The sequence below is a fragment of the Rhodnius prolixus genome, unplaced genomic scaffold, assembly GCF_049639745.1.
Source record: "Rhodnius prolixus isolate KJV_2025 unplaced genomic scaffold, Rpr scaffold_2, whole genome shotgun sequence".
Classification (NCBI taxonomy): domain Eukaryota; kingdom Metazoa; phylum Arthropoda; class Insecta; order Hemiptera; family Reduviidae; genus Rhodnius; species Rhodnius prolixus.
The window spans coordinates 49,110,642-49,123,815 of NW_027411592.1; the positions used below are offsets into that span (position 1 = coordinate 49,110,642).

Below are 13,174 nucleotides of genomic sequence, written 5' to 3' on the forward strand. Positions count from 1 at the left end.
TCGAACAAAAACAGCGGAGAATGGAAGTTGCTCAAGAGTCACTCAATGAAGTCGACAACGATGCGGATCTACTGAAAGTGTTATAACAGGTGACGAAACATGGGTTTACGGATATGATGTCGAAACTAAGGCTCAATCGTCCCAGTGGAGGCATTCTGGATCGCCAAGACCGAAAAAGGCTCGACAAGTGCGGTCGAATGTGAAGGTTATGCTCACTGTTTTCTTCGATTTTAATGGCATAGTGCATCATGAATTCTTGCCACAAGGTCAAACAATCAATAAGGAGTACTACCTACAAGTTCAACGCCGTTTGCGTGAAGCAATCCGAAAAAAACGCCCGGATTTGTGGCAAAACAATTCATGGATTTTGCACCACGATAATGCACCTGCTCACACTTCATTGCTTGTTCGTGAATTTTTGGCCAAAAACAAAACTTTAACGATGCCCCAGCCTCCATATTCGCCAAACATAAAGAGAACATTAAAAGGCCGTCGTTTTACAAGCATAGATGACATTAAAAGCGAATCGCTGAAAGAGCTGAAAGCTATCACAAAGATCGAGTTTCAGAAGTGTTTCGAGGATTGGAAAAAGCGCTGGCACAAGTGTATTGTATGCGAAGGGGACTACTTTGAAGGCGACAATATTAATGTAGATGAATAAATAAATATTTTTTTCAAAAAACGAAAATTCCCGTTACTTTTTGAACACACCTCGTATATTTATGGGCGCGTAAATTTGCTGTTAAAGATCCTGATTATGGAGAAAAGTTCTTTTACCACGAGTACTAAGTTTACTAAATGGACCTGCCATTTTTAGGAGACTTTGTCAAGTGTAGGTGAGGGATGGTAATAGACCTTTACTGGTAGTGGTGACACTACAATGAAATGTAGGTACGCCATTAAAAAGAAAAAAGTGACTTTTTGGAAAGAAATATTTTTCAAAAATCTTGAAATCGGAAAAAATGTTCAAAACAGAACCTTTTGAATGTTTGTTAAATATGAGTGTTCACATATTGTTATTTTGTATCAAGCAAGATTTTAAAGGATTTAAAGAGTTGTTGTTGCTGCAATTTTAGTCAACTTCTGCGTTCAAAATACCAGTGAATACAACGAGGGCTATGGACCTCAGCTTCAGATTTTTTACTTGAAGAAACCGGATTAGAATTATTTAATTGCAGTAAGAAGTGGCATAAATTTTTCAATTTCCAATCAAGAGAATTTTCTAATCTGCTTTATCGTACATTTTCTTCTGACAAACTGATTTCTTTACGCTTTTCTTTTTAACCTCTGTCTGTCATTTTTTTTTTTTTGTCTCTCCCTTCGTTTTCTGAATCAAAAAAGTTCTTTGGTCATCATGTGATGAGAGAAGAACAAATTTCATTTAACCACTTAGATGTCCTTGTGCTTGCGGTACAAATAAATGTAAAACAAGGAAGATAATTATTGTCGGACTTGATTACAAAAATTAGTGTTTTAATTTGATAAATTGTAAAGAAAAATAGATATTAATTTACAATAATTTAAAAATATTTGACATGCTAAACGAGTTAGTAACTGAAAACAAGATAGATAACATACTGCCATCCGTTCTAAAAGATTTTGAAAGGTTTCCAAATATTTGGTCACTGACTAAATCTCCATTTTGTTTGCTAGTTTGCCCTATTTAATTTTTCATCACTACTTTTGTTGGTTTTAATATAGGTTCTCTGTAATAAATTTACTATTGAGGGAAGGGAGACAAACTAAGGGCCGGCCCTTACTTAAAATAAATTTTCTTAAGCAAAAATGCTAATTTCAAAAGCGATCTTTTTTTTTGAATAGACCAGTGGTGAGCAAACTTTTTTAATGGGGGGCCACAAAGTTTAAGAAATTCTAGAGGAGGGCCAGAATTATAGAAAAAATGCATTTTGTGTTAAAGCTTTTAATCATAATATTATAAAAACATTACAGCATTACACACTTGTGTAACTACGCGGCTAGTTTAGCTTCACCTATAGGTTATGCATCTACGTATTATTCTACTAAGTAGAATCTACTTTATACTTCTCGACCGTCAAAACGTAATTATAGCGGGCCATATACTATCCAGGTCGATGGACCCTCGGCGGGCCGGATTAAATACTTTCGCGGGCCGGAGTTGGCCCGCGGGCCGTACTTTGCCCATCACTGGAATAGACAATTTAAAAATGTTGAAAAGAAGTCGTTCAAGAGATTCACATCCTCGATTGGGAAAGGTTGTTTTCAAGCTCAATTTTCAAATTTTAGGGACATCAAGTCTAAAGAATGAAGTGGTAATTCGTTATGAGCGATCTCCATAGCTCAGTTAGGAAACGAAATATGAAGTTTCCTTGATTTTTCCTTTTTGACGTAGTGTTGACATAAATCACAGGCCGAACACTTTCTGAAAAACACATTTTTCGATCTCAAAATGTGAACTTATGAAAAAAGGACTTTATAAACACAGCTCTTAGAGAAGACATAATAGAAGAATTAATTGAATAATAGAAGACATAATGAAACTATTGTATCCAATAAAGAAATCAAAGAAGACAAACAAAAACTGTAGATGTTCAATGTAGTAAAATAATTTGATGATTTTAAAGAGTTAATATGGTGAAAGTTTAAAGTGAACAATAATTTACTATTTAAATAGCATAATAGATAAGAAAGCTTGAGTAGGTTGACTAATTTCTATTCATTTGACAGCTTCCTTGTGTGGTTGCGAAAGAAGTGCCGCTCAACACTTAGCACATGATTCCTGACAACAATTACTGTTTACAAGTGAGTTAAAGACGCAAGGTTAACGAGTTAGTATGAATGCCCTAAAAATTATTTCTGCTTTTAATAAACATTGAAGATATTTTTATGGGCTACTTGTTTTTTAAAAACCGCAATAAATTGTTGAAAGAATATAAACCACGCAACTAGAAATATCTCTACATACATTATTTCTAGCTACTTTACTCATTATTGTTTTGAAAATTAATTATAATTTTTACTAAAGTTAATTCCCTATGTTTTTGTTTTTTTTGGGCTTGAGATAACTTAGGTTTCTATTTTTTATTCTTCCTAATTTCTTAACCCGTTAAAAATAAAACTAGATTACTGCTGTCCAGCTAGGAACAGTTGCCAGTGAATAGGAAACCAGGCTAATCGAAATTCAATTGACTTCCCTGCTCACTATTCCCAATTCTCAAATATTTTAAGATGGTGTTTTCGCCCACAGTGTCAGACATTAACATTTCTAACTAAGAAAAATACATATTAATACAATACCGCAATACATCCTAGCCATGGGGACAATCATATCTTTGTACAATCTTCACTAACACAGCTCGCCCTGCGTTTATTTCAATTATTGAATACTCAAATAACATTAATAGATCAATAATTCTTTTTTTAGTCTTGCATATTTAAAAATAATAATAATCTAGTGAGCATTGATACCATAATAGTTTGTTTACTAGGTACCAACGACTGCTTATTTGATTTCTAAGTCTCAAATCCGAGAAAGATTTCTTCAGTACTTTTTTTTTTATCTCGTCAACGAATCGCATCAAGCCGAGGAATTATCTAATTAGGTTAATTACTAAATCAAATTATACCTTATATTATTACAATTGTTAAAATTGCCAAATATTTGCTGCAATGGTTTTTAATAACTACTTAAAATGATTAAGATTTACATCTCAATCAGCAGCAGTCTACTTAAAAGTGGAAACTTAAAACAAAAAACTTTTTGTTGATAACTAAACGATGGACAGAGAATAAGTTTGCTGGTTGGCATTAGTTAAAAATACAAAAATTGAAGCCACAATAAATCTTTTTGGAAGACCGGTGAGGATGTACAAATATTGGCGGAGCAAAGTTAATAATATAGTCGATCTATTTATAATAATTCATTAGCGAGCTCCTGAATTAGTGAAATTTATTTTTTTCCTCTCAAAATTTGACTCTTAATAAATAATTTATTTTCATGTATAAAAAATCGTATTAATATACAAATTTTGTCTGCTAAATGAACGTATTTTATAATTTTTTTTTTAAAATATTTTTTTGCTAAGAAAATACAAGGAATAGGTTATGTGCATCTGACAAAGAGAACCTATCTGAGTTGGTAGAGAGGTGTTTATAAATAAAACGGGGCAAATCTCCAAACACGGGTCGCTCTGGCACAGTTTCCTCTAATTACTGTATATCATTGCAGTTTTTACTGATTAATGTTATATTTTGTATATTTTTCTACTGTTTTAATGACAGGTTTTAAGTTTCTAATCTAATTTCCATAACTTAAAAGGGCATTATTCTATTTTTAAGTATATTTAGCCAATTTAAGTGAATCTTGTGTTCATATTCGACACACTTACGCCATAGTTGGTGTTCTGGATTGAGGCGGAGTGCCTATCAGCGACTTCTTTTCCGGAAGCGGGTCGTGGCTCTGGTAGTACTGACACCCGCAGCGAACACTACTGGAGCTGGCTGACCTGGACCTATGCATCGACTTGATACCGCACCGATCTTCTCGGATCCTTCATTCCTCCCCCACTACCCCCCACCTACACTAGTACAACGTACTTATATAGTTCTAATGTGGAGGGGACTCTTCTTAACCTCCCTCTACCGCGCTACGTAATTATTTTTTTTTTATCATAGTAAATTCATTCAATAATTTTTTCCTTTAGTTACTGCGCTGTCCCTACTTTAAACGTATTAAAACTGTCCGGAAGTGCACGAAAAAGCGTAACGTTGAAAAACACCCAACTTGGACAATTTTTTTCTTTCTTATCAATGTGTTAAAAATATCTGGAGGCTGCAAAAATTGAATTGATTTACTTAGTTGTTAGCTAGATTATACATATGTACTGTCTCGAGGTATATGATTAACATTGTCAAATATACAGACGAATACTTTGTGAGAATCAACAAAAATAATTATTTTTTTATTTCAATCATACCCCCACACTAGACTTAAAAGAACCGAACTAAACAGACGCTATCGACTTCTTAAAAGACTCTTAGACGATAGATCAAAACTCTCTCTGGACGTCAAAAGACTGCTTTACTCTTCTATTTTGAAACCCATCTGGGCGTATGGAATAGAGCTGTGGGGTTCAACCAAACGCTCCAATCTCCAAAGGATTCAATCTCTTCAGTCTGAAATTCTTCGGACTATTGTAAACACTCCATTTTATGTCTTAATCCTGGTCTATTCACACTGACCTTAACATTCACTTTTAATCACCGAAGTTGCTAAAACACGATACAGAAAACTCCATTTCAGCCTGCAATCTCATACAATTCCTCTTGCTCAAAATCTTTCTTCTAGAACTCTTCCTGACAACCCGGACAAGACGTCTAAAAAGACAGTGGCCTCGTGATCACCTTTCCAGTGAAGAGAGAGACTAACCATCTAATATTTGGGAGTGTTACCACTGAGTAACTTCATTTAATAGTAAATTATTACCAACTTCATTTAAATATTCTGAATAATGACCTTGCACTTAGACTTTTGTAAGCCTTAATAAAAGTTATATTTAGCTCTTTCACTGTTTCAATAACAATTTTTTAAGGTACAGCTAGTATAAAAATTAAACATAATTATTTTTAAAATAACACATGAGAAAGTAAAATAAGGTATGAAGGACAAATGACGATGCTTTCAAATGAAAAAGTGAAAAAATAAAATGTTATTGCTAATAGTTGTAAAACCAAACCAGATAAATGCCTAATAATAACTTTTGTAGTTATTAAGTGAAATTAGAACTAATCTCCGCTTGAATTTAGTAGAAGCTAGACAAATAAAATATCGATCACGATAGTCATGCGAGTGGTGTAACAACAATTATCTAAACAATACTCTGAATACACCAAATCAACAGAGCAAATTAACGCTAACGAGTAAATGTATTTTCGAAGCTTACATGTTGCATCAGTTGGCATACAGTATATTAGTTTTCTTTAGTATTTGCGTTAATGATAGTAAATTTCATTAGTACTGTCATACTACAGTACGTTTCATACAGAATTACGATAGCGACTGGAATCTTCCTAATTTGTCCAGCCTAATTTTTCTCGCCCCCATTATCAGATACCCAATCCAGTTATCCATAATGGATTTTAAAACTACATTGTAGGGAACCAAAAATTCGATGCAAAGGCAAAAATATTACTTAAAGATTCTTCTTTTTGCCTTAGGGGACCTTTCTTAATAGAGTTCCGGACATTATTGAGGCATAACCAATCTGTATAATTTCAACGGTCGTACCGCCGTCCTCGCTAGGGTAAGAGAGAGTTTTAATACTAATAATTTATAATAATACTAATTTAATACATAATTTTTTTTAAACTAAACCTTAGTCTTACTCTTACTCTTACCGTCTATTTTGATGATCCAAGCATTATTTGGCTTCTTTCCTATTTTTATTATATAAGTCTTTTTTGTGTTTATTTTCTTATTTTAGGGAAAATAATTTTGTATCTCAAGTAGTGGGGCTATAAGGATGATTGTAGGCCTATTAACTGGCCACTGCAGGCTCAGGAAACACCTGCATCGCATGGGCCTGACAGATGATGGCCTTTGCAGGTTCTGTCAGGAAGAGGAGGAAACGGCACTGTACGTGTTGTGTCAGTGCGAGGGGCTCGTATGGCTAAGGATGTTACTTCTCGGGGAGGAAAAACCAAGGCCTGTGAGCTTTACCAAAGAGTGGCTCTCCAGCATCAAGAGTCTGATTAAAAGGACAGGTCTGGAGGGTGAGCTATAGAGTAAGGGGAGCCACAATAGATCCAAAGTAAGAAGTGGCGTAGGCCTTGAGGCCGCCTTAGTTTAATCTATCTATCTGCAAGTAATTAATTCTTTATGGTTAAATGAAAACTGAATATTACTCATTAGCGTTTCAGGCGGCTCCAGTAAAAGAAAATGAAATAGTTTTGATGAGTAAGTAAAGTAATCGAGAGAACTGCTTATACAGCCATTAGTACGAGGAGACGTCATGTAAAGCAATTAACTGCAGTGGCTAAATCGTTCTATTTCATCACTTGTATCATGTTTTGTAACAACATAGTCGCTTAAGTTCAGTAAGCCTTCAAAGTCATTGCAGTTCTCTGCCTGTAAGTCCTTTAAGCAGCTCAAAGGACTGAAGAGTGTCCAGAACCGGTAGTGCACTGAACCATGAGTTATGCACATGCTTGAAGCTTGAAAATTCATCTTGAAGATATTTTGAATAGAGTTAATACAGTAGAACAAGAATAAGTTGTACCGTTAACACTAATATAGAGTAAAAGTAAAGTAAAGTAATCGCCAATTTTTTCAGGCGGGGCTTAACGTCCAACTACCAATTAGGTGTCGTAGACGGAGGCGACTAGCAAACATACTTTACTGTAAATTTCTTTTATTAACCGTTAAATAAAATCCAAGGCCTAAGACCGGGAATCGAACCCAGTACCACAATACATATTAGCTTCGCAGATATAGAGTATTTTTTGTGAAAAGTAATCTTTGAATAACAGTCAGTTTCCAATGTAGTAGAAGCTTCTTTTCCTTTGAACGAGAATATCCATGAACTTTTAGTCATAACGTACTTTTGTAAGTAACATATTCTAAAAAAAATATAATTACCTAATTAATAATTGGAATAAACAAACTTACAGCAAACTTTCCTAATAAGAAATATATTTTTTATAAAAAATTTAAAAAACATAATTTTTTAAAACTAAACCTTTGCACAACTTCACACATTATGAATTTCACTTGCGCAATAAAAGAATCTCGTATATTTCAAGCCTAGAGACACATAAATTATTCCTTTTATTTGTGTGTAGATAAGATATCATTTTAATTATGAGCCTATCTGTTAAAAATTTCTTAGCATAATTATGAAGTCTAATGGATATCTCTAAATTAAACATACCTAAATCATAATAATTCACAAAGTGGGGCAAAAGGTTACAAAAATTAATGAAAAGTATGATATTGGGAGTGAATTACCGAAGTATTTGCAGCTTGTGTAAATAAACAAACTCAAAGTAAAAAAAAAAAGAAAGTCATTAAACAAAAGTATACTCATGGTTTGAAACAAACTTTGATACGTTTAAACGAAATGGCATCACCAATTTTAATCCAATGAAAGTACAGGAAAAAAAAAAAAAATTACTTGATAGCAACGATAGTAAAATCACATTTTTCCCAATTAATGTTGTTTATTTGTTGACTCTCCATACAATAAATTGGTATTCTCCCTCAATTTATTAGGAAAGCTTGTTGTTTGGATTAAGATCAAACAAAGTTGGTTGTCAAGACGTTGGATTATCAGAGGAAATACTTTTTTAACATTAACGTACCTAATCTTGAGTATTTTGCTTGCTTAGGATCTCTATACGTAAGGCTTATTTAAATCTATCGGTACAACAGATCACAAAATATTGTATTTTAAACCAAACTTATTGTTCAATTATCACTTTTTTTTCTTTAAGAAATGTATGTATGATCACTGTGAGCCTTAATAGAGATAATTATGATTTATAGATTTCTTGTCAATCTGATAATTCTTTAGTATCGCTTCGATCTGATGATTCTTCTCTTTCAACAAAACTCTACACATAGAGTTGTTAATTTACCCCCACTAATCTAGCTACTTTTAAATTAACATACTAATCATTAAATGTCTAAAATTGAATTTATTTGAGTAGAGTGTAAGAGTTTTTAGTTTAGAGATGCTTGGCCATTCTGCTACTTTCTTGTTACATGGGATCAATTAATTGAAATGCATTGTGGGTCAGACGTCATCAAACTGTCCCACCCAATGAAGGTTTAACCAACTGAATTATTTTGTATTTCTCCAAAGAAAATTGTTCATTCATTCAATTATTCGTTTAAAGTGTACATTAAATAATAAAGTAACTCAGATGGGTAACCATTCATCTTCCCTATCTACCCAAAAAAAAGAAAAAAACCTGTCATCAGAGGTGTCCAAAACGTTGAACGTTCACGAAAATTGATTCATTTTTGGTCCATTATTGTAATAACAGCCAAACATGCAACTTATTCATCAAAATAATAAATTAAACAATTGCTATAGTTGAATAAAATAATGTACATATTGTCAAAGGAATAGATACACAAAAAAATATTCTATTGTATTACATGTGACCATGAACTCTTTAACTTAGTTTTCCCGTTCAAAAACTAAATGGTTAATTTCCGTTTTAAGTGTCTCATCATGATGATTCTTATAAGGCAGACATATATACATATATATATATATATAAATAGGTATTGTTCTATTTTAACAGCTCACTTTAAATTAGTGGCAATTACTTTATATATATAAATTACATTCTGCGTATATGTTTGTTTAAAATATAGTTGAAAAAGTTTATCCATTTTGACTACTATGAAAAGTAGATATTTACATAAATTAAGTAATAATTTATGGTTTTGAGAAAAGCTAAAAAATGTATCGAATATTATCTACTTTATGGGTATGCTCTCAACCCTTAAAAATAAAAAAAAATCCGGTCATTATTTTATAAAATAAAAACCATTTTACAGAATTTTAGCAAAAACTACTACGAATTTCATTGTACGATCAATCTAGGAAACTGGGATTACAATAAGATGTTTGATGAAATACGCTCGAGTTTTATCACTATGATATAGCTCTGAGTGTGCCTCTTTCACATTTAATTTGCAAATGAAGATATATATATATTCTTGAGAAAACTGAGAGGTTGAGTTCTTACTCGTAGATGGAATTAAGTTAAATCAATTTTAAGTCAGAGTAAGTGAATGACCGAAGTAACATTGGAACGCTGCCCTTTAAACTTGTGTTTTCTCTTTCAATACTAGCTGTACAGATTGCAATTTTTATTTATTGATTCATCAACAATTAATCTACATTTAGTTTGATCCTTTTATAACCCAAAATTTTATATACGATTGCTAAGTTCTAAAGCTTGAAAATAACACAATTTGTACACATTTTATCAGTTTTTTTTGTTTTGTTTTCTATTTTAAAAACACTATTTCTAAAGTAAAATAAAACATTCTTAAAAATAAATATATAATGATGATGATGATTATTTTATTTTTTAATATAATAATAAGGATGATTTCCTAGGCTCTTGCAAGGGGTCCTTTAGGAATTGGAGTTTAAGGAGTCCAATGGACGTAAACGGCTTACCGTTTATGAAAGCCCTTAGCCTGCTTTCTTAGATTTGAGAGGCATAAGATGAATCACTTTTATATCTTCTCAAGATTATTTGTTGGATTGGTTTGCTCAGAGTGTGAGTTGGGTGCTGGATTGCATTTTTGGTTGATTTGTGCTTACTGGGAATTACTTATAGACTAAAGTGCTAAAGGCGGTTTTGATAACATAATAAAGAAATAATAAAATTATAATTTTGAAGAGTACGAAAAAATGTAATGGACTGATTCAGTTCAGGTTTAATTACTCTTTAATCAAATTATTCAACCAATGTGCTTATTTTCACAGCTAACTTCACAAATGCTAACAAAGAAATACAAATAAGTTAGTACAAAAAAAGTAACATGCACACCACTGAACTAATGTAAAGTTCAGCTCAAAAAGTCAGCAATCAATTTAGAAATGTTAGTAATAAGTATTTCTTTAATAATTAAAAGAAATTTTTTAAAAAATATTAAAATGTTTATTGCAAGTGACAGAAGCATTCATTTCAATAGATCTCTTACATGCTCCTAAGCCATGCTTCCTCATCAAATGGTTCCTTGAGGACGTGTGCCCATGGATAAGTACCTTTCGCCTTTTCCCTTCTAATTTCTTCCCAGAGATAAGTCGGTAGTGGAACTGGTGGTGGTTCCGCCGGTTTGACATATTTTCCATCTTCAAAGTTAGTAAATTCTAAATTAGGAAATACTAAATTTCTCTTACAGAAAAAAACATATAGAACATATCCTAATTTTCTAAAAAAACATTATTACTATTGATAATTCTAAGTAAGGAAGTTGCAATCAATATTATTTAATGTTTCAAATTGTCAAGACAGATTAGCACATCCAATATGTTCACTCAAACATTATTTTTTTCAATAAACCATGGACTTCAATGTACTTGACTTACTTCCTACTATATTTTTAAAAATTATAACACGATTAAGCGCATTTAGTATACGGTTTAATTATTCGCATGCATCTAACTTTGTGAATAATTTATTAGGTGTATAAATTTATTTATATTTGAAACATAATCGTAAAACCTCACACTTTTGTAAATAAAAGAAAAAACAAGAGGTGTGAGAGAAAATAAATAAAAAACTGTGGAAATGCGGTGACCAAGGGACTCAGAACTTTGCAATGCGCTACTGCTGCGCTTTCTATCGGAATGATTAAAACACTCACATATTCTTTATATTAAATTTATTTATGAGATAAAATTTGATTAATTTATTTTTATTTACAATCATATACATATATGTATATTTTCCTGTATAACCATCTTAACTTTGGAGGCCAGTCAAAAACAAATTAAATGCCAACAAGTATTTTGAAATGGGTGTTAGAAGTAAACCTGATTTAGATTAAAAGTGGGGAGTTCTGTTTTGGTAACTTAAAAATTAAGAAAAAAAAAAAAATGTAAACAGTCTTGTTTCGTGCATGATTTCATTAAATGCTTTAATGTAATTTGTAAATAAATTCTCTTGTTTATATGTGGCATACTAGCACTTAATTTAATAATAAATGAGTAAACGTATTATAGATGCGCATTTAAGATCATTCATTTTTTAATTGAAAAAATAAAAATTAAATTTCAATAAAAGAGAAAGTAGAAGGCGGTAGCATTAACATGTAACTCATGCAAATGTAAAACAACCTGAAAACATTCTATACTTCTGTTACAAAGTTGTAAGAAATCTTATCATTTGTTGTACAAATTGTGTAATGAATGATACACATTTAAATTTATGATATGATTCTAGTAGGTTTAATTTAATGTTTGAAAAAATATAAAGGTCTCTGAATTTCTATTTACTTTTAAATAATATGAATAACTTAAATATTTAAATACTTTTTTTTTATGCTGGAGAAGTTCGCTCTTTTTTATTGAATTTCTGGAAGAACTCTTTTAAATTTACGCAATTGTACGCGTTTAAAAACTTTATAGGATATTATATTTATTAACATTTTTTGGGTAACTCAACTTTCAATCATAATTAATAGAATGAAAAAAACTATCAAAACATTTTAATTAATGTTAAATATCTCAATAAACGTTTAATCGAACCTGGTTGTTCACCCATGGTTTTGCGCACTGCACCATAATCTGCCGGCAGCTTAGCTGAGACTGTATGTTAGGTGACAGTCTGGTGTACACAACTGAACATTCCAGTGTCCTTGGAATTGTTCGTACAAAAAAAAAAAATAAATAAAACATTTCCCCACCAATGAATGCTCATTGCCAATTTGCTCGTGTATTTTTAAAAAAGAAAATATTCCATTCATACTTATTAAAATGTATACAGAAACAATAAATGATTTTTGAAAGCTGATAAGTAACTTCTCTGTATAAAAATATGACCTACATCTCTTACTAACGACTGAAAATTTCAACTGGCACAATTCCAACGATTACTGCACATAACTAAATATAGTTTGTCTCATACTTAAAACTTAGTAAAATCCCTGCTTTAGATTATGATTACTAGGTGGAAGATAATATTATTTTATCTAATTAGTTTAGATAATTAAACAATTTAAATTAACTTTCCATTTGCCAGTGCACATTTCCAATTGCAACTTAAGAGTTAATATTGTTTGAGTCGCAAGGAATTGTTAATAAAATAAGTAAATGGAAAGTACTCCAGTAAAAAACTGAACAAATATTACAATAACAACAAATTGTCTACAAATCTGTTGCCGTTATTGAACCTTTAAATTTAATATGATTAGGTAGGGAATATATTTTTTGTTGGTTTCCAGAACAAAGCCATAATCAACTTATTCGATTTTTTTTCTATTTTATATTTAGTCGTTTAAAATGTAGCTCAAAATAAAATTAAAGATGTTTTTTATCGTGCTTTGATATGCGGATTAAAAAAAAAGAGTAAAAATAATCAGAATCTTTTTTTTATAGTGATAATGTCAACCAATCTGTTGACCACAAAAGTATCTACGTATCAGTCTTGTATTACTTCATCTGCT

The 13,174-nt window shown here is 31.5% G+C and overlaps 1 protein-coding gene across 7 annotated transcripts in view; it reads right to left on the reverse strand.

Annotated features, from left to right (window-relative positions):
• The window catches only part of LOC141449838 (uncharacterized), a 29,949-nt gene extending 17,551 nt beyond the window's left edge, over positions 1 to 12,398 (reverse strand). Inside the window, exons 1-2 of one of the 7 annotated variants that reach the window (XM_074119682.1) lie at positions 12,258 to 12,398; positions 10,709 to 10,859 (exon numbers count right to left, since the gene is read on the reverse strand). In XM_074119682.1, the coding sequence (XP_073975783.1) occupies positions 10,709 to 10,859; positions 12,258 to 12,273 (167 nt within the window). In that variant the 5' untranslated portion in view covers positions 12,274 to 12,398. Of the gene's footprint in view, positions 1 to 4,367; positions 4,569 to 7,615; positions 7,758 to 10,708; positions 10,878 to 12,257 lie in introns of those variants that run through there. The other 6 variants (XM_074119681.1, XM_074119686.1, XM_074119685.1 and 3 more) reach the window with 6 other exon arrangements.
• Between the last annotated feature and the right edge of the window lie 776 nt (positions 12,399 to 13,174).